Source organism: Magnolia sinica, chromosome 8, assembly GCF_029962835.1.
Source record: "Magnolia sinica isolate HGM2019 chromosome 8, MsV1, whole genome shotgun sequence".
Lineage (NCBI taxonomy): Eukaryota > Viridiplantae > Streptophyta > Magnoliopsida > Magnoliales > Magnoliaceae > Magnolia > Magnolia sinica.
The window spans coordinates 79241509-79266064 of NC_080580.1; the positions used below are offsets into that span (position 1 = coordinate 79241509).

Below are 24556 nucleotides of genomic sequence, written 5' to 3' on the forward strand. Positions count from 1 at the left end.
TCTCTCTGTACTTTGAACATTCCTTACCAATTCAAATATCCTTGATTTAAACATAATATCATTTCCAGTCGAGTCACTTGTTCAAGTCTTCCAGTTGACAGACCCAACTAAATATCAGTTTTGCAGTTTTTGAACTTCGATATAAGGCATAAATAATCAATTGATATTATATTGACAGGAAATTCGAAAAAATCGAGTCCCCCTGCTTGCACATTCATCAGAATGCTCAATAAATGCACGGACAACCAAAAATCACAATGATCAGACGATCCCAGCTCTGTAAAAGTTCTGGACAGAAGTCAGTAGTCAGATTTTAGTGGCTTTTGTACACCATCTTTATCATTATAATATTTTATCTATAAGACTCGTACACATCCAAATGCCCAGTGAAGAAAGTAGGAGAGCAGTTGGACTGGATCTCCAATTTCATCGAAGGGACACGCTCAATGGGTACAGGTGCCACCATAACGTAACATTAGTACTGACCAGATGTGGGGCCCAGTGATGTGTTCATGGAATCCAACCCGTCCATCAGACGCGGCACTTAAAAACACCTCCAGCTCCCAAACATCAACCTGATTCAGAAATCAGGTGAGCCATAGCACATGGAGCATGTTGAGAGGTAATGCCCACTATTGCTTAGAGAGGGAGGCCTACCGTGTTGTATGCATAGAATCCAGTCCCTTTCAGGCCATTCATCTATGCTAGTGCCAGATGAAGGGTCAGGCCAAAAAACAGGCTGCCCCTGTGAAATTGAAGGGTGGGCGTTCCCTCTTAGCTTGTTTCCTTTGCTGTAGCCCACTTCAGTTTTGGATTGGGATGAGTATTGCCCTTGGGGACTTTATGCGGTGACGCATCTGATGCATGAGTTGGATGGTGTAAATACATCACTCAGGTCCTGCACCTGGCCAGCACATCCATAACATTACAGTGGCACCGGTACAATTGAAGAGCACCCCTTAATCATATGAATCAAATCCTGCAAAGAAAAGCTATCACCATCTGCCTCACCTGCAAAATCTACTTTATTCTTATCCAAAACACTATCAGAGAATTTTCTAGACCTAGAAAAGAATGTTTTACCATGAAAACAGATGTTATGGGAAATGCCTCTCTATAAATAATCCAATAAGTGCAAGAGTACAGCAATATATTTTCGGAAACAGTAAACAAACACTAGTCTAGAAGTTTTGTACAGCCCACACCAAGCTGCCATGGAAATAATATGCACAGGCTCCGAGCAGTAACTGCAACAAGAGAGGAGAGAGAGAGAGGGAGAGAGAGAGGAATAAGAATAAAGCAAAAAGGTTAGCCGTGAGGTAGATAGAGGCCTAAAACAATACCAAGAAACGTAATGCAAGCTTAAAATCAACGTATCAGGTATTGTATTGTCCATGACCAAAACCAATAGTATCGGATTATATGCACAAGAATCAGTGAAAAACAGTCCCGAAATCCCCACGAAAAGCTTTCATACATGCCGATAAATGCTTATGGCTACTCATCTCCCTCAAATATGGACTTATAATAGGTGAAATCAGGAGGTTTTTGGTATGACTAACTCGTATTGTTGAGCACAGAAACCAATATGTATCGAGCAATACATATCAGTTTTGGACGATACATAATACAGGTTGCACGAAATATGTTGGCCTTATTGCACTAGTTGGACTGTAATTGGCAGTCCAATTTCAGCATTCAAAGGTATTGTTCTCTTCCTACTTTGTCTGCACCTCAACAGCAGGGAAAGATGATACATTAAGTGTAAAATACATGCCACTTTAGTTACAGTGGCTTACACAAAGTTGCATGTGAGATTAATAATTATAGTATGTTACTTGTTTGCTCCATAATATTTTGGATGTAAATTTTTCATCCTGAACATTAATAATCATTTACATAAGAAAATGCAAATAAGATGATTAAGAGCTATATTACATCATGGCTGTTACATAACGTAACGGTGGGTGTCATTACCCATTATGGGGCCGTAACGGCTTTTACGGAAAAAATGGACCATAACGGTCCGTTACAGGGTTTTTTTTTTTTTTTTTTGGTCCATAACGGCCCGCATCGTAACCGTGAGGAAGGTGGCTGTTACGACCACCGATACTGTTATTGAATACCTTGGGCTATGGGTGATGATGGAATAGCATGACTTGTATATAAAGAAAAAGCATTGACCCACAAGGTTTAATAATTGTAAGAAACTATATGGACTCCGTTGGTACTAAGTCATGGATGTCATTTTCATCGTCCGAAATGCAAATAATCAATTTTATCAGAGAGTGAGAAAAATGACTGTGCAGCAACATATGTTGAAGAGCCATCTCATGTTCATTGCATAACAACCTTGGTATTAACTGCCTATTCATTTGCCACCCGTCAACAGATTAGGATTCTTTCAGGTGGGAAATTTCTCATGCATAAGCCATTCACAGTGAGACCAAAATATCAATGTCTTCGATCACTGGGCCATTCACGGAGGAGGCCACAATATCAATGTCTTGGATCACTGAACCATGGGCCCCACCCATACAAACTAAAAGCCCAGATGGCACAGCACAAACCTCTCGCCTAAGCATTGTGTAGTACCTATTTCCCGTAAAACATGGCCATCACACATCAAAATGGTAAATGGCCACTAGGGAAGAAGACATAGCAGTGAAAAACTGAAGCCATCATCAAATGAATCCTAAACGTCAATAAAAATGTTCTACCAACCAACTTACATGCTTACAAGCAAAGAATACTTCTATTGGGAATTGCTATCCTTCCTCTGAAGATGGTTCACAGTGAGAATCTTGTTCAAGCAATGAATCCAACAAAACACACGTAACCTATGTGGTGAAAAAGACCACCACTCTCAATTCCACACACCTTAGGCTCCAACCCTCTTATCTATGGAGACATAGTTACTACCACCTATATCCCTCCAGATTCCAGGGAACCCCAAACTCATCCTTCCATATGGAATCTTGGAACCAACCCCATGGCAGAGGCTCGCATTGACACCACCACATGCCAAAATGGTCACACAAATTGATATGGCCATGGAGGCATAGTTGTGAGGCAAGCCAATAAGCACGAAGCACCCACAAACATGAACGGTTGTGCTAGATATGTTGGCTGCAGAAAATAGCTAGGGACCCACTAATGCATGGTTACCAACATGGTTCACATGCCAACATGATCAAGCACCATACTGCACCTTAGCACAGTTGTGTGTGTACGTGTGCGTGTGCTTGTGCTTCAAGTCAAGAATTACATCCAATTCAAAGGAATAAGGTCGCAATGACCCTCTTTGTCACCAAATAAGCCATGCGAAAGCAGAGAATATTGAAGTTTATAACATTTTTCACACTTGGAAGCTTAGTGATAAAAGTTTTCAGTGAGATACTTGAGAAGACCTGTAGTGGAAGAAATTTCAAAAATAGCTCAGAGTCATTAAGTCTCTCAATTAATGGGACGTCTGACTGGTGCATAACATGGCCCACCATGAAAATGACCCACAGAGAAAAAACAACCTAGCCCACTCATCAGATCACCAACACCGGGATGAAAAGACTAGACAGTTTAAAAGAGTTGCAGATGCTCCACATTCAACGTACACATTTGGCCCACCTGATTTTTGTGCATAGTCATCGTTCATAGTAGGACTAACCTCAAACATCCCACATGCTCACCAGGTTGGTAGCGATGTGTTCTAAGGTACATGAGGAGATGAGTGCTTGTGGGGCCACAAACCTTGAATAATGTATGAGTTAAATAAGGGCCTCGCATAGAAACCAAGCCTAGGTTTTTTAAAAGATCTGGTGGGAAAGAATATGTTTTTCCAATACTCCAGCATTACAAATTACTAGTTGCTAACTTTTGTATACTTTAGCTCGGTCAAGGTAGCTCCAACACTCCCATCCAATGATCTCAACTAACTTTCCAGAGAGACTAGGCTCTTTACAGCTAGCGGCATGGCTATTGGGGAAGGAGAGTTTCCTTCCCATCTTTTGAGGTCCCAAAAAGACACTAGCATCCTGTTAGTCTCTATTCTTCTGGTTTTCCAGCTGGATGTGTCCTTCTTGTAGTTATGGAGATAAATGATTTTCGGGAAGAGGAGTGGACAGAGATGATGAGTTCAGAGAAGAGGGGAAAAAAAAAAGGTTGACGACAATATAAAATGGGGATCTTTGTCTTTAACCTACTATAGTTTATCAGGAATCATTACATAGCTAGGGAAAAGGAGTTCGGTAGAGAAGGGGTTTTCCTTTCATGGAATTTGGAGTGGAGGAAGAGCCCAATAAAGGAGTCAAGGATGCCGACGACAGAGAGTTTGGGAGCAAGATAATGGGGGTAAACAGGATTAGATATGGCCCAGAGGCAAAAAATGGAGCCGTCGACAATCGAGTGGCTAAGAAAGATATGGATGAAAAGGGTGCTGAAGAGAAGGTGATTGCTATATAGAAGGGTTCCAGATAGGACAGAAGGAAGAGACCGTCTTGAGGTTTTTTTTTTTTTTTTGGAAATAGGAAGGGCAGGAAGGGATGTTGCATCGTTGCCAGGGTGGTAACAGTCTGTAGACGGGTGGCAGAAAGGAGGGTGAAGGGAGTTGGAGAAGAGTCCGGTGGTGACTGGCATGTAGCAATGTATAATATATTGGTGGAAGATGCGGAAGAATGGATCGCGAGACAGCAGGATATTGGCATAGGTTATGTGGTGATTAAGAGATCGACTGAGAAGCAGATGAGGTTTCAAATGGAAAATACAGTGGAGGTTTTTATGTGGTATGACTCCACATATTTATCCCTTTAATCTTTTTTCTTATTATTCTGCTGCAACCTGAAGATTTGAGGCAATTCAAATTGGAATTAGATCATCTAATTGGTACATATTCAAGCATAACACGATTGTTCAATACCATCTTTATTGTCCCATCAGAATGCTGTCATAAATTAAACTGGTGGGACCCACCACCTATTTCTTTATATGAGATTAAGAGCATTTATATATCCATATTCAACTTTTGGTTTTCACGAGCCATTCATCACGTGGGTCCCACCCAATACGTTCCATGACCTTATGGCATGACATGTATCCCCACCTGATGACCAAATTAAGCTAATTCTAGATCCCAACATATCAATCATGCAGATCACCATATGAACAACCTGACCTTGCAAAAGAGTGCCACATTGGGGAGAGTATGATGCTGATGGTCACACGAGTAGAAATCTCATTTATGATCCCAATCCTTCAATTAAAGAACCACAGGTAGATGGCTACAAATAAAGCAAAGCACAGGTCCAGATTCGAAGAAAAAATTGTCCAACTGTCCAAACATATCAAAGGGCAGGATCTTCCAATCTGAAACATTTTTTGGGACCTCACATCGATGTGGAAGCCCATCACATGAATTACCCAGATCACAAAACCGTCAGCACACCATATCATCAAAATTCTGTGGGCCAGCCAAACAATTAATTGGACATATCCTAAAAATCTGATTGACTAATTCCACAAAGACAAAAACCACCAGCCCTCTTCATGGCTCGACCATTTTGATTATTTTGTTACGTATGCCATGCACTGAGCTTCACGTTTGCCACTTGCGTGGCTCATAAGTCATCTACAATGGGTCCTCAAATGTAAATAAATCCAGACTGTAAATCATGTTCGTTAGACAATCAACGCTATTTCATTTTCTACCAAATTGTCACAATACAACCCACAATTTTGAGGATATGGATCAACATAAATGCCTATACACAAGTAGAACGTATGAAAATGCATATGGACGATCTTAACCGGGATATGTACAATGTAACTATGTGTGTATACCACATATAAGGTGTATAAATCATTGGTCAGACTTTTTTCTTTCTCTTTTTTGATTGGCAACAATAATTTCATTATGCAGCCACCAAAAGAAAAAAAAAATCTCTAACCATCCAAAAGTGATGTATATACTTTCTCGAAGTCTGCGCCTGTCACCTCGACTGCCCACTGCCATATCATGGAAGCCCCTGCCCATTGTCCAAGTACGGCACTCAAACGCGTTGCCCTGCCACGATGCCAGCGCCATCACTTGAGCACCCCTGCCACACCATGTTGACCGTGCTAGCAGGGGTGCTCGACTGTCCGCCGCCCTATCACAGGAGCCCCTACCTATCGTCCAAGTGCATCACTCAAACACGCTGCCGGTGTCGTCGCTCGAGCACCCCTGCCACGCCATGTTGCCTATGCTAGCGTGCTACTGCTGCCAGCATGCTAGAGTTCTTGAGTTTGCGGGATCCCGCAAACTTGTCTCAAATGGTGTAGTTCTTTGGAGGTACTATAAATGAGGATAGTATCAAAGTAAACCAAGAACTTCCCTATAAAGAGCCTCCACCTGGGTCATCACAGGCATGAACGTGCTCGGAGCACTAGTCAAACCAAAAGGCATGACCAACCACTCGTAGAGCCCATCCTTCATTTTGAATGTCATTTTCCACTTATCCCCTAAGCAAATACATATCTGGTGATACCCACTCTTGAGGTCAATCTTTGAGAAAATTGTGGATCATGTCTAACATATCATCAAGTCGCAGTATAGGAAATTGATACTTGACCATGATTTTGTTGATGGCCCAATTGTCCACGCACATGCACCAAATGCCATCTTTCTTAGGCGTGAGAAGCGCTGGCACGGAACACAAACTCAAACTCTCTTAAATAAAACCCTTCCTAAGGAGCTCATTTACCTGCTTCTTCAACTCCGCATGCTCCACAGGGTTCATTTGATAATGAGGAAGGTTTAGTAAAGTCGACCCAACAACAAGATCAATGGCATGTTAAATGTCCCTCGTGGGTGGAAGCTCATCCAGTAAATACTCAACAAAAACATCACTAAACTCCCCTAGTACTAGACTCCTCAGGTGACAACTCTACTTTAACCTCGAGTGTAGCCTCTCTAGCCACGAGGGCATACACCATCGAATATGCCTTAGTCTCCAGCTCAAACTCTTTGGTGTTTAATATGTGGAGAGACTTGGGCCACGATTTCCTCACATCCTTCTATCCACCATTTTTAGCATCCTCCTTCTTAACTTATGGCGTGCTCTTGGATGGAATGGGATTTAACTTTATCTTCTTGCCCTCATGCATGAAGGAACAAATATTCGAGTGACCAAATAGGCAAAACACCACACCACAGAGAGTCTTTATAAGATGCGAATTGGATAGGAATAAGACAACACTGGAAGATTGGCATAAAGGACACGTCAACCCATAAAACGTTATAGGGCTGAGGGTGAGGATTGGGCTGCAGGCCCAAATAAGAAATTGTGCTTTCAAAGACCACATTTGTACAACTACCACTATCAACAATCACTTTGCAATTTTTCTCTCCACATTTGGCATAAGTATAAAAAATGGTATTCATGCGCCAATCATCAATTCCCTTAGCCTGATCTATAGCGTGCCTAACAATTGCGGGTGGTATGGTCTCCTCTTCTTCTTTATCACTAGCACCAATGACAAGGTGATATTCTTCTTCTTCACAGTCACCCTAGTCATCTTCATCATGCTCTCCAATCACGAGGGTCGTATGTCACTCTTTTGTGGGACACTCATAAGCAAAACGGCCATATCCTTGGCAATTATAGCACCGCTTGGGTTTGCATTCTCGCGAACTAGTACTGGCAACTCTTTGCCCTTAAAGTCATTTAAGTTACTTTGAGTGCCAGTAAAGGGTTAGGGTTAACTCCCAAAGTTAGACTTAGCTCCCTAGGGAGTAGTCTTAACATTGGACTCACGAGAGTCAAACTGATGAGGACATCGGAGCACCATTCAAGGTCTACCAGAGGAGGAGATTATCATCAGTTTCGCTTTTGATATATGACCACTATGTGGGCTCGAATGGGCTAAGTGGCCTGTTTTGAAGACCCCACATGTATTTTATGCATCTTCGAAGACCCTACACTAGGAAGATGCATGTGGGTTGCATTCTTGATGAGTCTAGACTGTTGGGTTGAGTGCCCGCATCGATCGAACCGTTGGATCGTGCACAATGGGTCTTTGGACCACTCTTAATCATAGCCCATCTTGATCGTGGACCACCCCATTGGCCACGAATAGTTTAAGATAGTTTAGATTTATTTGTTTTGAGTAATTTTTGTCATTTATTTTATTATTTTTAGACTATTTTATGTTTTACTTCAGATATAAATTTTTTATGAGAATTCTTTCCTAAGAGATGTTTTTTGTAAAAATCTCTTTCTGAGACTATAAAAGAAAAAGGGAGGGATGTGTAGAGCCCTAATGCCTTTATTTTGAAAAAAGAACTTTGTGTTTTCTCTTCTTCATATGATTTGAAGAATACTCCATGTGATTTGGAGCTTGGGTGTGGTGTGATTCCATTTCCCATTCAACGGAGGTGCTAGACTTCCCATCTATCATCTTCATTCTCTCTTCATTTTTTTCAAAAGATGTATTTTATCAAAACTTTATCTTTTTTCTTTCCTTCCCATCCAAAACCATCCAAATCATCTGTTTCTTTAACTTTTCATCATTCAACTTCAACCACAACTGAACCCAACCATTGAGGACCCCGAAACCCTAGCCAGCGACCCACACGTGTGACCGTAAGGCCACAGGTGTAAGCCCCTAGGCTGACCGTACGAATAGCCCCTCAATCCCTTGATTTCCCCTTGCTTCCAACATGAAAACCCATTGATTTCCCATCCCTAACCCTACCCTAAACCCTAGATCCCAAATTTCCTATTTTTGCCAATTTCTAAAAACCCTAATTCCAAAAATTCCCGAACCCTAGAACCCCAATTTCCCTAATTAACCTAAAATCCCGAACCTCCAACCACTTAAATCCCGAACTCCCTTCAAGTAATACCCATGCCCCAAAATCCCTTAGCCAATTAAACAATTTAAACCCTATTTTAACCTTTTTCCCCCAAATTCCTCAAACCCTAGGTTAGCGTACATTCTAATTGAGCAAACCCTAGGTAATAATAGTCCTTTCCTTTTGAAATAGACTTATTCCTATGCTAATTAGGTGTTCTTACATGCATTAGATCATAATTTCTAGTATCCAATGATCATGCATGACGTAGTTTCTTGATTGTGGCCTAGACTATTTATAGTTTAATGTTGGATTCTTGAGATATTTGATGATTTTGGCGTGATTTGTGATTTTGATTATTTAATTTAATTTGTTAATTGATCTCACTTCACCGTTTATCCACACGCACGCGCCCTGCATCACAAATTGTCTCCCAAACTGTGGTTTTAAGTATTGCTCAAGCTCTTGCACCAACTGATAGGGTATGCTCAAGTGTGCCAACATCGTGAAAGAGCAGCTCGCGTTGAATATGGAATCGGAGGCCCATCCTAAAACGAGAAAGAGTCATTAGTGGGTCATCCTCATCGTTACATTGCATCATATAATCTTCAATTTTGGTGATGTAATCCGTCACGGGCATTGTTTCCTAGCGAAGAGATTGCCATTGATCCAATAATTTATGGCGATATGAGACATGAAGATATTTTTCCTTCAGCACTTCTTTCATCTCGACCCAATTTACGATCAAGTCTTGTCCAGACCTTTCTAGCTTGTGCTCAAGATTGGTCCAAAATAGTTTAGCCTGGCCCACCAACTTCTTCTTGGTGAACCTCACACGACGACAATTAGACATCTCATACCACTCAAAGTAGTGATCCATGTCCACAAGCCAGTTGATGAAAGCCTTTGGGTCCAAACGACCATCAAAGCTAGGGGCATTGATTTTAACGCTTTTCAAAATGCGCTTATCTGAATCACAACGAACATGATACTCTCCAAGAGGTGAGTGGGTACGCACCCCATTATGGCCAATGCCTCGGCCACGGTCTCTTCCATGTCCTCCAACGTGACCTCCCACGTGAACTTCCTCTACACCTCCCACTTGAGACTGGTCATCTTCCCCATTATTAGGGTTTGCCTGAAGGGAAGTCTCCAACTGAGCTATACGATTGTCAGTCGTTGTCAGTTGGTTGTTAGTGGTTCTTCTTTGAGCCTCAAGGGTCTCCAGTCGTCTAGCTATGGCATTAAGAGTTTCTAGAATCTGATCTTGGCTCACGGTGGTAGGAACCAAAACCTCGCCCAGAACATGTGGGCATAAACAAGGGACAAACTAAGGGGCCTAATAATTAAGACTCTAAGTACTATGTTATGACAAAGGAAAAGTGGCTAACATAGACGCCGTAATATGTAAACCTATACTCTATATGCAATGAATGCACTAACAAGGCCCTACATGTGATGAATGTGCTAACCCTAAGTAAACATATGCTTTCATCCTAAGCTCTGATACCAAAATTTGATGCAGGATGTGTGATCTAACTATTTGGATGCGGGAGGTTATTAGCGGATTAATCAAAGTAAATCAAATATGATAACATGCTATCCTACTATGATTAAAAGAGTACCAAAGAGACAATAAAATTCAGATTTATGTTACATTCACAATCCCACACAAGCATGAATCATGTAAGCATGAAAATCTAAGGCCCAAAGAGAGATTGGAACTCTCACATAACATAGGCATAGTTCTAATTCAATGGGCAGATTTGGTGCAATTCTCGGGTTAGGAAATTTGGAGATTTGGGAATTAGGGTTTGGAATTAGGAAATTCTAGGGTTAGGAAATTCAATGGGCAGATCCAATGGTCCGATTGCCATGTCCTCACGATCCAACGGTCAAGACGCACCAACGAAGCAGCCCACATGCATCTTCCTAGTGTAGGGTCTTTGAAGATGCACGATCATGCATGTGGGGTCTTCATGGCCTCAGTGAGGCCCACCTAGATCCATGTACAAGTCATCAAGCCAAAGTAAAGGCTGGGCCGATCTCCTCCTCTTTTGATACACTCTAAATGGTTGGATGTCCTCATCATCTTATAACTAATTATCATTATAAATAAAGGATTTAAGAGGAGGACATTACATAACTCCTCTCCTAATTCCTTTTTTCTGTTCTACGATAATTAAATGAGCCAAGAACTCAAGAAATGGCATTATTGCATTGAAATGATAGAGCAAAGAACTCGAGGGATGATTCCTTATACCATGACTTTGCATAAACTAAAATATATGCAATTTGAAAATTGTGTAATCATGATTTGTCAAGCAATTTCAACCCCAGAATAGATCTGAAAGAAATCTAACTCACCTAGACTCTTCCACTTAAATCAAACGCATCTTATTGATCTTTATTTCAAATCGCCCTTTGACTCATCTGAATCAGAATCACTTGCATTGTAACCTAACCAAAAACAATGATTAGAGTCCAAAAACAAACAAACCATTGTTCAAACACTGCCAAAAGGTAAAGGGGCAGTTCCCACCTGGGTGCTTGTCGCTGACCTTCCAAACCGATGATCTACTCTTTGAAGCTTTGGTAATCCAAGCCTTTCCCTAAATTGACCAAAAAATAAAAAATAAATTAAAACTTCACCAATAAAAACACCACTAAAGATACAAAAGATGCTCATTTTACCCAAAAAAAAAAAAAAATCACAAGCCCCAAGTCCTAACCACAAAACAAACTGAAAATTTACCAAATTACTAACAAAAATATTGTTTAGCATCTAGTGCATTTAAATTAGCGCAAGTGCAAATCTTCATCGAGCAACCAAAAAAAAAAAATTTTAATAAGAAGAAAATCAAGAACCCATAGAAACCCTAACCCTAAAATCCTAACAGCAAGAACTTTGAAGGGCTAGTTTGGATGCAAGATTTTTGAAAGCCAGATTTCTCCAAAAAATCTAGTTTCCTTGAAATCTACATACAAATATCTTAGGGGTCGTTTGGCACCATGGATTTGGGGGGATTTGAGGGGGTTTCAAATCCTCTAGTTGTTTGGCACCATAAAGTAACCGAGGGTTTCAAATCCCCTCAAACAGGGGGTTTGAAATCCACGATGAAAGCTTGGATTACATCTAAAATCTTTCCAAGAGTTACATGTGTAACATGTGTCACTAGACTATTAATCTATTAGACACATGGCCCACTAATGATATCCCAAAATAATTAGATTATCAATTGCATCACTATAATACTTTAATACGATGATTAGCGCCGTCCAAACATTGTAACATTGTCCATGTAAATCAACGGTTAAAAATCATTGGTTAGTCACTCAGACATGATCTTGTGCTTATGGCCCATTCAAGATTTGGAATTTCATCATTTTTGGGCGAAGTATATATTTTAGTGCGCTTATTACAACCATTGTGTCAAACATTACATACGCTCACTAATTAGAGATATTAAAGTTGATTTAGTAATTAAATTCAAACCCCTGTAAATATACTATGCATAGCTACTTTTGGATTAAAGTTGATTTTGAATCCAGGGTGCCAAACACAATAAGAGGATTTCATATCCAAGGGGTTTCAAATCCAAGGGGTTCCGAATCTAGGGGGTTTCGAATCCACACTCCCAAACAGGCCCTTACTATTTAAAGATCATTTTTGTATTGTTTGGATGTCTCAGTTCAAATTCAACTTTCATGTACTCCTATTTAAATTGCTTGTTTGGATGGTCATTCAAAAATCAAGATTTAATTCTGACTAGTGGGGCCCATGGTTCAGCAATCAATAGTGTTGGTTTTTTGTGTCCCATCATGGGGATTTCGCACAAAAATTATCCCACCACGATATAATAATAGTCCAAATTTAACTAGAATAGTCCAAACATTGGTGGCAAGGGTCTTTTAAGCTTGGAGATTTTTGGGTCATGGTCCATCAACTAGGGGGCATGAGAAATTAGTGGTTTGGATAATAGAAGGATAAGCTCAATGTTAGAATTGAAAAACCCGATATGCTATGCAAAGCCCTAGATTGTGTATTGTATGATTCAGCCAAATGAGATTATTTTTTATAGTGTTTAGATCCATCTCAATGGACTAGAAAGATACCATCCACTTAGTGCACATGGCCAAGATGTTGAATTTGACATCGATTTGTTGTAAGGTAGGCCTCTCAAGATCCTTGGACACAAAAATTTGGCTGATCAACTCCTCAAGTGGGTGACATGTACACATTTGGTAGGCCATTGGTAGTCAAATGTTCTTTCATATTTTTAATGGTGTGACCCACCTAAGAAATGGATCAGCCTATTTTTTGCACTGATGTAGGCCCAAGGCCCAACATAGGGCCCAACATGTGTTGTTTTGGACTATTTGTTGATAGATTTGAGGACAATATTGATGCAGGACCGATGCATGAATTAAGTAATATATGAGATTAGATAATCGAATTAAGATATTTAACAAAAAAAAACACAAACGTCACTATATTCATCACAAATATCATGAAAATCAAAAGAAAATCATGTGTAATCCTGGCCTAAGCTACGAACATCGTAACATAAGATCATTAAATAAAACGAACCTAGGATCTAATGGATGTAGGGACATCCAATTAGCATAGGATATAGTCTATTTCAAAATAGGAAATCTAATACAACCTAAGGTGAAAATTAGGTTTGGGTAATTTAGGTTAAGTTAGGAATTTTAGGTTTAGGGTTAGGGTTTCGGGGATGGAAGAGTGGGGTTTGATATAATAACAGTGGGAAGCCAAAAGGAGCAGGTGGGATTCACACGTGTGGTCGTACGGTCACGCGTGTGGCATGGGAGGATGGGTTTAGGGCAGTTAGGGTTTAGTTTGTGGATGGGTATGGGAAAGTTGGGTTTTAGAGAAAACGAAGATTTAGGATGGGAGAATTAAGAACCTGAAGAGAATACCTGGATGGGGAAGAAAAATGAAGACGGTGTGGGGATAGATGGAGACCTCGCACCTCCGTTGATGAAAATTGGCCTCGCACCAATCTTCCTTCCAAATCGCATGGAAGTATCTTCAAATCGCATGAAGATGATAGAAGAAAGCAAGAGCTTTTCTCTTTTTTATCACGAAATTCGATGAGGGAGAGGTCACACGCCCTCCTCTTTTTATAGATCCAAGAAGTTTCAAAATTTACAAAAATCCCTCTGTTTTGTGAGCTTTAACAAAAATAGCCCTAGTCTAAATAAAATCAACTAAAACACCCATAATGTGTCCAAATATAAAATAATAAAAAACTAAATCCTAAAATATAATAAATTCTAAAACTGATGTGGACGATCAACAATCAATAGCCCGATCATATGATCCATGCGATCCAATGGCCCGATCGTCGCGTCCCTTCGATCCAACGGTCTGGATCACTCCAGAAAGCAGCCCATGTGCATCTTCCCAGTATGGGGTCTTCCAAATGCTCACACATGCACATGGGGTCTTCAGCACGATCATGGGTACTCGCTTAGCCACAAGGAAAGTGGTGTGGCCCGCCTCCTCCTCTGATACATACATAAGGGTTTACGTGACGTGATGTCCTCAACAAATATCTAAAACTACAATTTACTAATGTGATTGGAGACATGGAGGGATGTGATCGGAGACATGGAGGGATGTGATTGGAGATTTTGAGGATTATTTCTAGATTTGTTTTTACTATTATTGAGATTGTTTCCATCTTAGGTATATTACATTGATTTCATCAAACTTGAAATCAATCTAATAGTTAAGAGGGATTTTCATTAAAGATTCATTTAGTGTCTATTAAAGTGGGGAGAAGATAGGCATTCAAAATTTTCCAAGTGTGGTTTCTTAAGTATTGTAAGAAGAAGCTTGATATCAATAAAGATATTTCTCTCTCTCTACTCAAATATTCTTGTGACTATACTCTTATCCATTTCTTTGCGAATCAAGTGTCAACATCTCATTGACTTGATAACCAGGTTGCACCATTTTGGTATTAGAGCGGGTCATCTTTGGAAATTTTTACTCTACATCATCTCCTAATGGCTTTGAAGGGGGTGAGTAACTCAATTGATCCGTGCACTCGCAAAGCGAGTAGATCAACTCATGCATGCAATAGGCAATCTAACTAATCAAGTCGAATAGCCATGACATGGATGGAATCCGAAAACTAAGTTGGAGCATGTGGACACGTATGGGAAGGTCCCCACCAAGGTCCTAACTAACAACGGGCTGCCCCGGATTGTAAAGACACCAATGATCAAATCCTTCGATTGTTGGAACGTGACAGAGCCCGAAATTAAGGTAAAAAGTATGAAATTCCATGGTCGGTTGCATCATGCATGTTGACGATTTCATCGATTGGCTAAGCAAGTGGAAAAGGTGTTCAGACAAATGGAAAATTAAGCTAGTAGCTATGAAGTTTTCCAGTAACATGTTAGCATGGTGAGACAATTTCCAAGCTAAACGAATCCATCGAGGTAAGGAGAAAGTAAATTCTTAAGAAAAGATGAAAAAGAAATTAAAGGAAATTCCTACCCGCGACTTATGCCCGTGACCTCTACTAAAAATGTCACAATCTATATCAAAGGAACAAATTGGTAAATGAATACAACGAGGAGTTCCATACATTGACATCATAGGCAGGGTTCTATGGGTATGAAGATCAAAAGATTTCAAGATATCTAATGATCTAAAATCATATATCAAAATTGAATTGGCTTTCAAAATGAATTCAAGATGTCCGATGCATGTACACTTGCATTAAAAGCTGCGTAGATAACGAGGACTTGGGAGACGATCTAGAGCTCCTCCTCTGGTACACTCTAAATGGCACTGAAAATTCTAGTTGAGAAAAATGTTGATCGGAATATCTCCTTCAAGTCGGCTGGCGAGCCATAGGAGAATGTCGAGGCTTGAGGAGGTCCACATGCGCACGGGCGGGGGGGGGGGGGGGGGCCAACAAAGGACCACCAATTCCATGCTCCCACCTCCTACCGAATAGTAAAAGCAGCATGTGTGAGGAAATTCCGTATGTGGAGCCACGAACCCCCTCACACTTGGTCCAAAATCAGCCACATCAACAAGATATTCTCCCCAATCCCCATCCTCGGCCATGGACAGATATAACCAACGGCAGCAAATCTTTTCTTCATGCTCGACCCTTGTGTCCAATCCTATGGTTGCTCGAGTGGATTGGATGTCTCTCAAACCTCATGTGGAAAGGAAAGACGGGAGAGTTATTCTCCTGTATCATGATTCTAGCATGGCGATATCTCACGAGACGGAGAATTTCCGCAGTGTGCCAGGTCAACCTATAGACCGATTGTAGTGACGCTATATCAAGAGACTCGATCTCGTGCTATAAGAAATCAAGCCTTTTTGAAAATAGGGTTCTCGATCACGATGAATTTCTAGTTGTGTCCTCAGTAATGACAGCCATGATGGCTCGTCAATCGCCTTTCTACAGGCCAAACATGTCTGATGATGTTACGACAGAAGTCAAAAGATATTTTTTATGTTGGGCGACGTGAAGAAATCTCATCCATGTAGGACTCTGAAAGGTCGATTATTCAAACTCAAAGAGGAAATGACCTCCAAAGAGCTGAAGTAGAGTCTGAGAAGGGACCGCTAGATTTCCTTTCTCCTATACTCTCGAATCCAAACACGGCCAAGGATCTTTTATCAAAGACTAGAAATGGATGTAATCCGAATTGCTCTAGAAGTTGTCTCTCCCCTGAGCATTGATGGAGATGAAGGAGATGAAAGTAGAGAGGAGAGTGTTCCTTTCTCTCAGATCAGAATCCATCCGCACCAACTTTCGATACTTGGTGAAGAATATTTTAAAGGAAAACTGTGTCAAAGGACCTATTCCATCGGCTAGCACTCAGTGATGGAAGCTCATCCTAGCCCTTTTATGTCTCCTTCTCCCAGTTTCGAGGATTCAGTGGAAGGTATCAATCCTTTTTCTACAGATATCAATCGTTTGGCTATTATTCCTTATGCAGCTAAATCGGTCAATTTTAGTACTCTCTCTCTCTCTCTCTCTCTCTCTCTCTCTCTCTCTCTCTCTCTCTCTCTCTCGGGGTGATGACCCTCCTTTTATCCTATCGCAAAGGCAGCTAGAGGCTCTTCTTGAGAGAGTGAAAAAGAAGAGATGGGTAACGGAGGCAGTCTGTCATGTGGGGAAATTGTTGGGAGTGGCTTTTGGAAATAAGGATGACGATTATTTTGCCCTGTTTAGCATGATTGTTGAGCAAGGTCTTCGGATCCCCATTCCTTCTATTCCCAGGGTGAATGATAAAGCTCAAAAGGGCAATAGGGAATTGCTTAATCCGAGGGTGTCGATGTCTGGGTGTGTTGAGTCAATACCTAGACCGGAAAGCAAATGTAGGGGGATTTCTATTGTGTCTCAATGAAGATCCTTTCTTGGAATGTGAGGGATCTAAGCTGCCCTCAAAAGAGGTCCATGGTCAAGAGGTCTTGTGATAAATCTAAGGCTGTGATTGTAGCCATTCAGGAAACTAAGATTAGTAACATTAATAGCTCGGTTGTCCGGTCCATCTGGGGCAGGAAAGGGGCGGATTGGGTGGTGTTAGATCCTATGGGTTCTATAGGGGGTATTTTAGTTATGTGAGATTCTAGTGTGTGGCAAAAAGAAGAAAGTTGGATGGGAGTATTCTCAGTTAATATTACTTTTCAAGTTTTGTCGTCGGGTCTGAGATGGCTCTTCACTGGAGTCTATGGTCCTAGTCAGTCGGCTCAAAGAAATGAGTTATGGGATGGGTTGAACAAGATTCGTGAGAGATCTTCCCTTCCATGGTGTATTGGGGGAGACTTCAATGTTGTTCGGTTCACATCCGAAAAGTCCTCAGGGGATCGTATCTCGACTAGCATGTGCAACTTCTCTACTTGGATAGCTAGTCATAATCTCATTGACCTTCCTTTTGCTAACATTATATACTCCTGATCTAACGGCAGATCCCCCCTACTTTCTCATTATTGGATAGGTTCTTAGTATCTCTGGATTGGTCTAAAATTTTTCCTTTTGCCAGGCAAAAAGGCCTTCTCGGACCCATCTCTGACCACTGTCCAATGCTCTTGGAAGTGGAGGAGATTAATTGGGGTCCAAGACCTTTTAGGTTTGAATCTACCTAGTTGGAGGTGGAAGGCTTTAGGGAGTTGGTCCAACAATCGTGGAAGTCCTTTGAGATCTCAAGAAGACCTGGTTTTGTGTGTTATTTAAAAAACTCCAACTTCTTAAGATGAAATTGAAATCCTAGCATCGTGAGGTTTTGGTGCTAGGGAAAAGGAATTGGATTTCATGCTAAGCGTGATGCAGAATCTGGATATCAAGGAGGAATCGGGGCCTCTATCCGAGGAGCTATCAGAGGTAAGTTCTCGTCTAAATATCTTTCTAGAATTAAGGAAGAACAAAGAAAGTAGCGCCATAGATCCCAAGCAATTTGGCTTAAGGAGATACGAATACGAAGTTTTTTCACGGGGTAGCAAGCGCTCGAGCTTAGGTTAACTCGATCTCTTCTTTAGTGGTTGAGGGAAGAACCTAATCAGAGAAATCGGATATCACGGATGCGATTGTTGGTTTTTTCTCTTCTCTTCTTTTAGACGAGGGCTTCGATCGTCTAAATATCTTTCTAGAATTAAGGAAGAACGGATAAAGTAGCGCCAAAGATCCCGAGCAATTTGGCATAAGGAAGGAGATACAAATGTGAAGTTTTTTCACGAGGTGGCAAGCGCTCAAGCTCGGGTTAACTTGATCTCTTCTTTAGTGGTTGAGGGAAGAACCAAATTAGAGAAATCGGATATCACAGATGCAATTGTTGGTTTTTTCTCTTCTCTTCTTTTAGATGAGGGCTTCGATCGTCCCAGACCTGATAACCTTCCCTTTCTTTCTCTTTCAAGAGAAGAAGCTCAGGGTCTGGAAGCCCCAATCTTGAGGGAAGAAGTTAAGGAGGTTGTCCTATCTTTGGAAAAAGAGAAGTCCGTAGGCCCGAATGGCCTCCCGTTAATTTTCTTTTAAAGGTTCTAGAGCTTGGTTGGTGAGGATCTGTTTCTTTTCATTGAGGATTTTTTCATATCTGATTACATTCCTTTGGAAATGGGATGTACCTTCATAGTTCTGATTCCAAAGATTGAGGAAGCTATCAATTTGAAAGACTTCCGCCCTATAACTCTTATCAATAGTCCCTACAAGATTCTAGCCAAAATTCTTAGCCTTAGACTTTGAAAGGTAATTCCCTCCATCATCTCTCAATTTCAGAGTGCATTTGTGGCAAGTAGACAAATCTAGGATTCGGTTTTGATAGCTAATGAATGCTTAGACTCGTATTGTAAAACTAAGAGGGCTGGAATTCTCTATAAGCTAGATTTTGAAAAAGCTTATAATCGAGTAAATTGGTCATTTCTTGATTATATGTTAGATCGGCTGGGTTTTGGCGCAAAATGGAGACAACGGATGTTTTCTTGCATTTCTTCTCCACGATTTTCTATCCTAATAAACAGTTCTCCTTTTGGTTTTTCAAGTCATCAAGAGGCCTTCGCCAAGGAGATCCATTGTCCCTTCTCTTTATTCTTGTATCAGAAGCTTTTAGTAGAATTTTGACTCAAGGTCAGGAAATAGATTTGTACCAAGGTTTTCAAGTGGGGAACTATCACTCTCACATTTGCCACCTTCAATTTGCAAATGACACTCTGGTCTTTTGTGAAGCAGAGGATTATATGTTATATTTTTCAAGCATGTCAATCTGCTAGTTTGAGGTAATGTCTTCTTTTTTCTTTTTTCTTTCTTTTCTTTTTTTTTGTTCTTTTTTTTTAGAGAACCAAAATTTTATTAGAAAACACCGAAGCAGAAAAGAATACAATCCCAAAAGCACCACAAAGGAACTAAAAACGAAGGGCAGTTGAGGCCACCTTGACATAAACCACCAACTCTTAGACTAGCCTTTTGACCCTTAAAATGATCACATCCTCCCCTTCTATAATACTGCGAAAATATCAATCGTTTCTGGAGCCCCAAATAACCTAAATGACTGTCATTAGAAGAAGCCACCATATAGCTTTCCGAGCCTTTCTGGCCACACTGCCATGTCAGGCCCACAATAAATCCTCCACCGACCTAAGCATTACCCAGACCATTCGCACGCACGAAAGGAAGTGGTCCCAAATTCTGGAAGTAAAAGGACAATGGATGAATAGGTGATCTGAAAGGACAATGGAAAAGGACAATGGTTTGAGGTAATGTCTGGTCTAAAAGTTAATACAATGGAGTCTAAATTTTTTGGGATTAATCTTTCATTGGAAGAGTCCTCTCATATAGCCAATATCTTTCGATGTAAGGTGGGAACCCTCCCCACTACCTATCTAGGCCTACCTTTTATGCATAGGAAAGCCTCTGTTAGCTATGTGGGATAGAGTTGTAGAAAGGCTGGAATTCGAGTTAGCTTCCTAGAGAGGTAAACTTACGTCCGTTGGAGGCAGATTAACTTTGATTAAAGCTTGTTTGTCTAATCTTCATGTATACTTTATGTCCCTTTCCAATGCCCTATGTCAGTGTTGGCAAGAATAGATAAACTCAGGAGGGATTTCCTCTAGTAGGGAGGATATAATGAGAAAAAATTTCACATTTTGAGCTGAAAAGAGGTTTGCCTTCCCCTCTCGCAAGGTGGGGTCAAATGCCTTGATGTAGTTAATAATGCGCTCCTAAGGAAATGGGTCTAGCGGTTTGCAAATGAAGAATGTAGTTTGTGGAGAGAAGTTGTGGCTGCCAAATATGGAACCAACCGTACGGCTCATGGATCAAAAAACCATCATTCTACATGTTGTCGTTTTTATGGAAAGGGATAAATAGGATTGCCCCTCTAATCTATGAGATGATGAAGTTCAAAGTTGGGGATGGCAAAAGAATTAGGTTATGGGTTGAACATTGGATAGGGGATCGACCTTTATCTTATTCTTTTCCTGCTCTCTTCTCTCTAAGTTCAAACTTTAATATTTTCATGGTTGAGTATTGTTCTTTCAGGGAAAATTATTCGATCTGGTTTCCCTGTTTTGGAAGAGACTTGAGAGATTTTGAAATCGACGCCTTAGCCTTGTTGTTGTCTCTCTTGTAGTGTCAATCTCTTAATCCCTAAGAGAAAGATTTGATTTGTTGGACAAAAACAGCATAGGGTATTTTCTCAGTTCAGTCTTTCTTCAAGGATTTGGAATCCTCTGATTCTAATTTGCGGCGGCATCCGTGCAGCGAGATCTGGTCTTATGGGGCTCCTCCCAAAATTGCAGCGCTTGGTTAGCTGGTGGGCAGGAAAAGAATTCTAACCATTGAAAACCTCTGCCCACGGTTATCCCCAATATTTGTCCGTTGTGCTATTTCAATGCGGAGTCTATTTATCACATTTTTCTTCACTGCTCATTCACGGCTGTTATTTGGGTCGGGATCCTTGGAATGGCATCAGTTTCTTGGGTCATGCCTAGATCCATAGATGACCTCTTTCTTGTTTGGCATGCTGTGGACAAAGGGAAGATCGGAAGGAAAAGATGGAGACTCGCCCTCTTGGCTCTTCTCTGGTCAGTCTGGGAAGAAAGGAATGATTGTTGTTTTCGTAATAGAAGCATTGTCAACGAGGGGTTCTTCAGGTACTGGGTGCCTTGAAGCAGTGTTGGCTTGGGTTGCAGCTGGGAGCCACTTTGTTGTTGTATTTTAGTTTATGGCTGCTGTAGGGTTTTTTTTTCCCTAGGTTTTTTTAGTTCGCTTCTGCTTGTAGTAGCTTTTGTTTTGGTTTTGTATGTTTTCTTTTAGGTTTTTAGGTTTTTTCTGGTCTTGTTTTTCTTTTTTTCTGTGTTCCCTTTTGGTTTCCTTAATAAAGCATCATCTTTTGAATTTAGAGAGAGGTAACCTTCTAAAAAGTCTGACTCAACTACTATTTCACAAAACTGGATATTTATCCATAATATCAGAATTGTCAAACTTAGATTTGATAATTCAAACTGACTGACATTAAAATCAGGTTTAATGAAATATGAATTCCAAAATCTTTCAAAAACCAATTTTTCATTGACACCAAAACACACACTAATAGAAAAAGTCCTACAACCCATTCATTACAAAACCTAAGGGCGTATTTGGGTGTGCAATCAAATTGAATTTCAATTATTAGTCCAATACAATAGAAACAACGAAAATTATATTGAGAGTATCCCCAAATTGCAATTAGATTTCATTCAAGTTGGGAGAAAAGAGAAAGGAGCTTCAATTTAAGAGCTACTTCCCTCATTATGAATGCTTGAAAAATGTCATTAACTTTAATCATTTCCTCTTTAGTAATCTAAACACTCACAATTCAATTCACACGTGTATCCAAAGATTCCAAACACGGCCTAAATTAACACTTAGGGCATGTTTGGTCCGTGGAATAAAATGGTATTGAATTGTATTAGATGGGATTAACATCGTTATTGCACAATGATTGCATGTCTAGAAATACCATGGTATTTTAGCCATCCAATCCCATGTTTGGGATAAAATTCTTGCTACAGTAAAACACTAGATTAAGCAAAATCCTGTTTGGTGGACCATGGAATTGTAATCAACGGACCAAATTCACAAAGGATGTTGTTCACTTGTACACATATATAACCACAATGTCACGTGTAAATGGTGTATATAGATGGGCGGCATGGATAATCGCATGCATCAATGTGGGGCCCACATGTGTATTGGATTTCAAAATCCACGGAAATCCCGCTTGGGAGCAAAAGCAATTCCATGAGACCAAATGCAATTCCATCCTACCTAATCCCAACCTTTCTCATCCTCCCCAAATGCCGGATGGAATTTGAACAGGACCAAATGCAATTCTATCCCACCCAATCCCATCTAATACCCTGCGCCAAACACCCCCTTAGGCTGTGTGTGTGGGTGCGTGGGGAGTTATTTAATACTCTGGCTGTGTATGATGCTTGGTACAGGACACTTAGATTAGAAGTGGCACATGTGGAGCATATTAACTCAGATTTAACCGAGTAAAAAATGAAACCATCTATTTCTAAGTTACACTCATAACACCAGATTGGATGATCAATCGTGCCTCTGATTCGTGAACGATTATTGTTTGAAATAAGACCACAGGATATTTTTCATTTTTAACCGTCCAATAAATGCCCAGCAATCTAATAGTCATATAACCCAATAAAAAAATTTTTATTGCTCATGATACATCAAAAATGACAAATATAATTTGGACAGCTTAGTTTGAATTACTTGTATGCAATTTCTCAGTGATTTATAACCGCCAGCATATCATCCATCACACTCTGCCAGAGTATCATACATCGCACTCTGCCAGAGTTCTCTCTCTCTCTCTCTCTCTCTCTCTCTCTCTCTCTCTCTCTCTCTCTCTCTATCTATATATATATATAACCCTTAAATTAAAAAAAGAAAATCATATTAGAAATTTAAAAAAAAAAAAAATACTTAAATTGTGATTCAACGTCAACAACAATCGAATTAAACAAAACCCAAGTCATTACAACACCCAAAATTAAAATTTAAAATTTTAAAAATAATAATAATAATAAAATCAAAATTTACCTTCTGCACATCTCTAGCGACTCCGTACCCACTGTAATACATCTGGCCCACCAAGACCTGCATCCCGCTATCGCCGGCCTTTGCCTCCTTCAGTGTGTCTTGGAACCACCGCTTTACGCAGTCGGACACTACGTCGGCCAATGGGGCCCGCCGGTCCCGCCTTTCCGAGCAATCCATCTTCTTAGCCGTCCGATCGGAACTGTCCAACGGCTTACTGAATTGGGGAGGATACTGGATTTTGGATCTGGGCTTCTGGGATTTGGGGGAGTTGAGTCTTTCTGAGGTGAGCCTGATGAAATTCTGGAGTTTGGTTGGAGATGGAACTGATTTTCCCATAAAACAGAGGTGCATATGTATGTGTATGGGTGATGACAGATAAAGAAGAGAAGTGGGTCTGTTTTATCTTTTTTTCGGGGGTAAATATCTAGTTTTCATGATAAAGATAGGGACGGATTTGGGTTCTTTGGATCTTGAAAGCAGGTTTTAAGAACTGGTTTGGATTTTTCTTTTCTTTTTTTTTAATGCAAAGGGTTGAATTTTTGGGAATTTTACAAAAAACTACTTACTTAATATGAAATTTACAGTGCGGTACCTTTATAAAAAATGCTTTCAAAAAGATACCTTCAATCCGTATAATTATCGTTCCAATGCGTCCCCGAACGTTTCTTAGGGTCGAGTTGTGTGGGCGTTAAAGCAAATGGGTCGGCTGCTTGGGTGGGCCCAACCATAATATTTGTGTAAACTCCACCCAACCAAGTGCATCCCCTCATGTTAGGTTAAGGGTTCAAAAATCACTCCCATTCTTGATCAAGGTAGACTACATGATTGGAAATAGTGTAAGGGGAAATAATGGCCCTTCAAACTGTTCCCCTTAGTATGTCCACCTGAAATGGGGATGTTGGTACTTAGTTTGTTTTTTTGTCACATGTGTTGCATGTGGGCGTGCCAGAATTGATATAGAAATTGGATTCAAACTGATCGACTTTGACCCCAAATGCTGAAATAAGTAGATCCGTCCAATATGAACGTATATGACCAAAATTCAAAATATGAGAAGATCGGATGCCTACTCAACTACTTGCAGAATTTTGTAATGATCAGGTGATAATTGGAAGGTGGGGTTCTT

The 24556-nt window shown here is 40.4% G+C and overlaps 1 protein-coding gene across 2 annotated transcripts; it reads right to left on the minus strand.

Annotated features, from left to right (window-relative positions):
- Positions 1–276: 276 nt before the first annotated feature.
- LOC131253486 (uncharacterized) lies at positions 277–23914 on the minus strand. 2 transcript variants are annotated; one of them, XM_058254509.1, is made up of 4 exons: positions 23431–23914; positions 11370–11439; positions 11195–11287; positions 277–979 (listed from the first exon to the last, which is right to left on the minus strand). In XM_058254509.1, exons 1-3 carry the CDS (start codon positions 23779–23781, stop codon positions 11235–11237), a joined length of 474 nt encoding a protein of 157 aa, XP_058110492.1. In that variant the 5' UTR covers positions 23782–23914; the 3' UTR covers positions 277–979; positions 11195–11234. The 2 variants fall into 2 exon arrangements, with proteins under 2 accessions (XP_058110492.1, XP_058110491.1); XM_058254508.1 differs by lacking the exon at positions 277–979 and adding an exon at positions 1098–1247 and having other exon boundaries at positions 23431–23913.
- Positions 23915–24556: the final 642 nt, after the last annotated feature.

Bases quoted from the DNA above. Each gene is read 5' to 3' on its own strand.
- LOC131253486 (XM_058254509.1), bottom strand. From the start codon at position 23,781: ATGCACCTCTGTTTTATGGGAAAATCAGTTCCATCTCCAACCAAACTC. The intron at 11,440-23,430 runs GTAAATTTTGAT...TGGTCAATTTAG, and splicing joins TCGCTAGAGATGTGCAGAAG to GGAAAGGCTTGGATTACCAA. The intron at 11,288-11,369 runs GTGGGAACTGCC...GTTTTTGGTTAG, and splicing joins GGTCAGCGACAAGCACCCAG to GTTACAATGCAAGTGATTCT.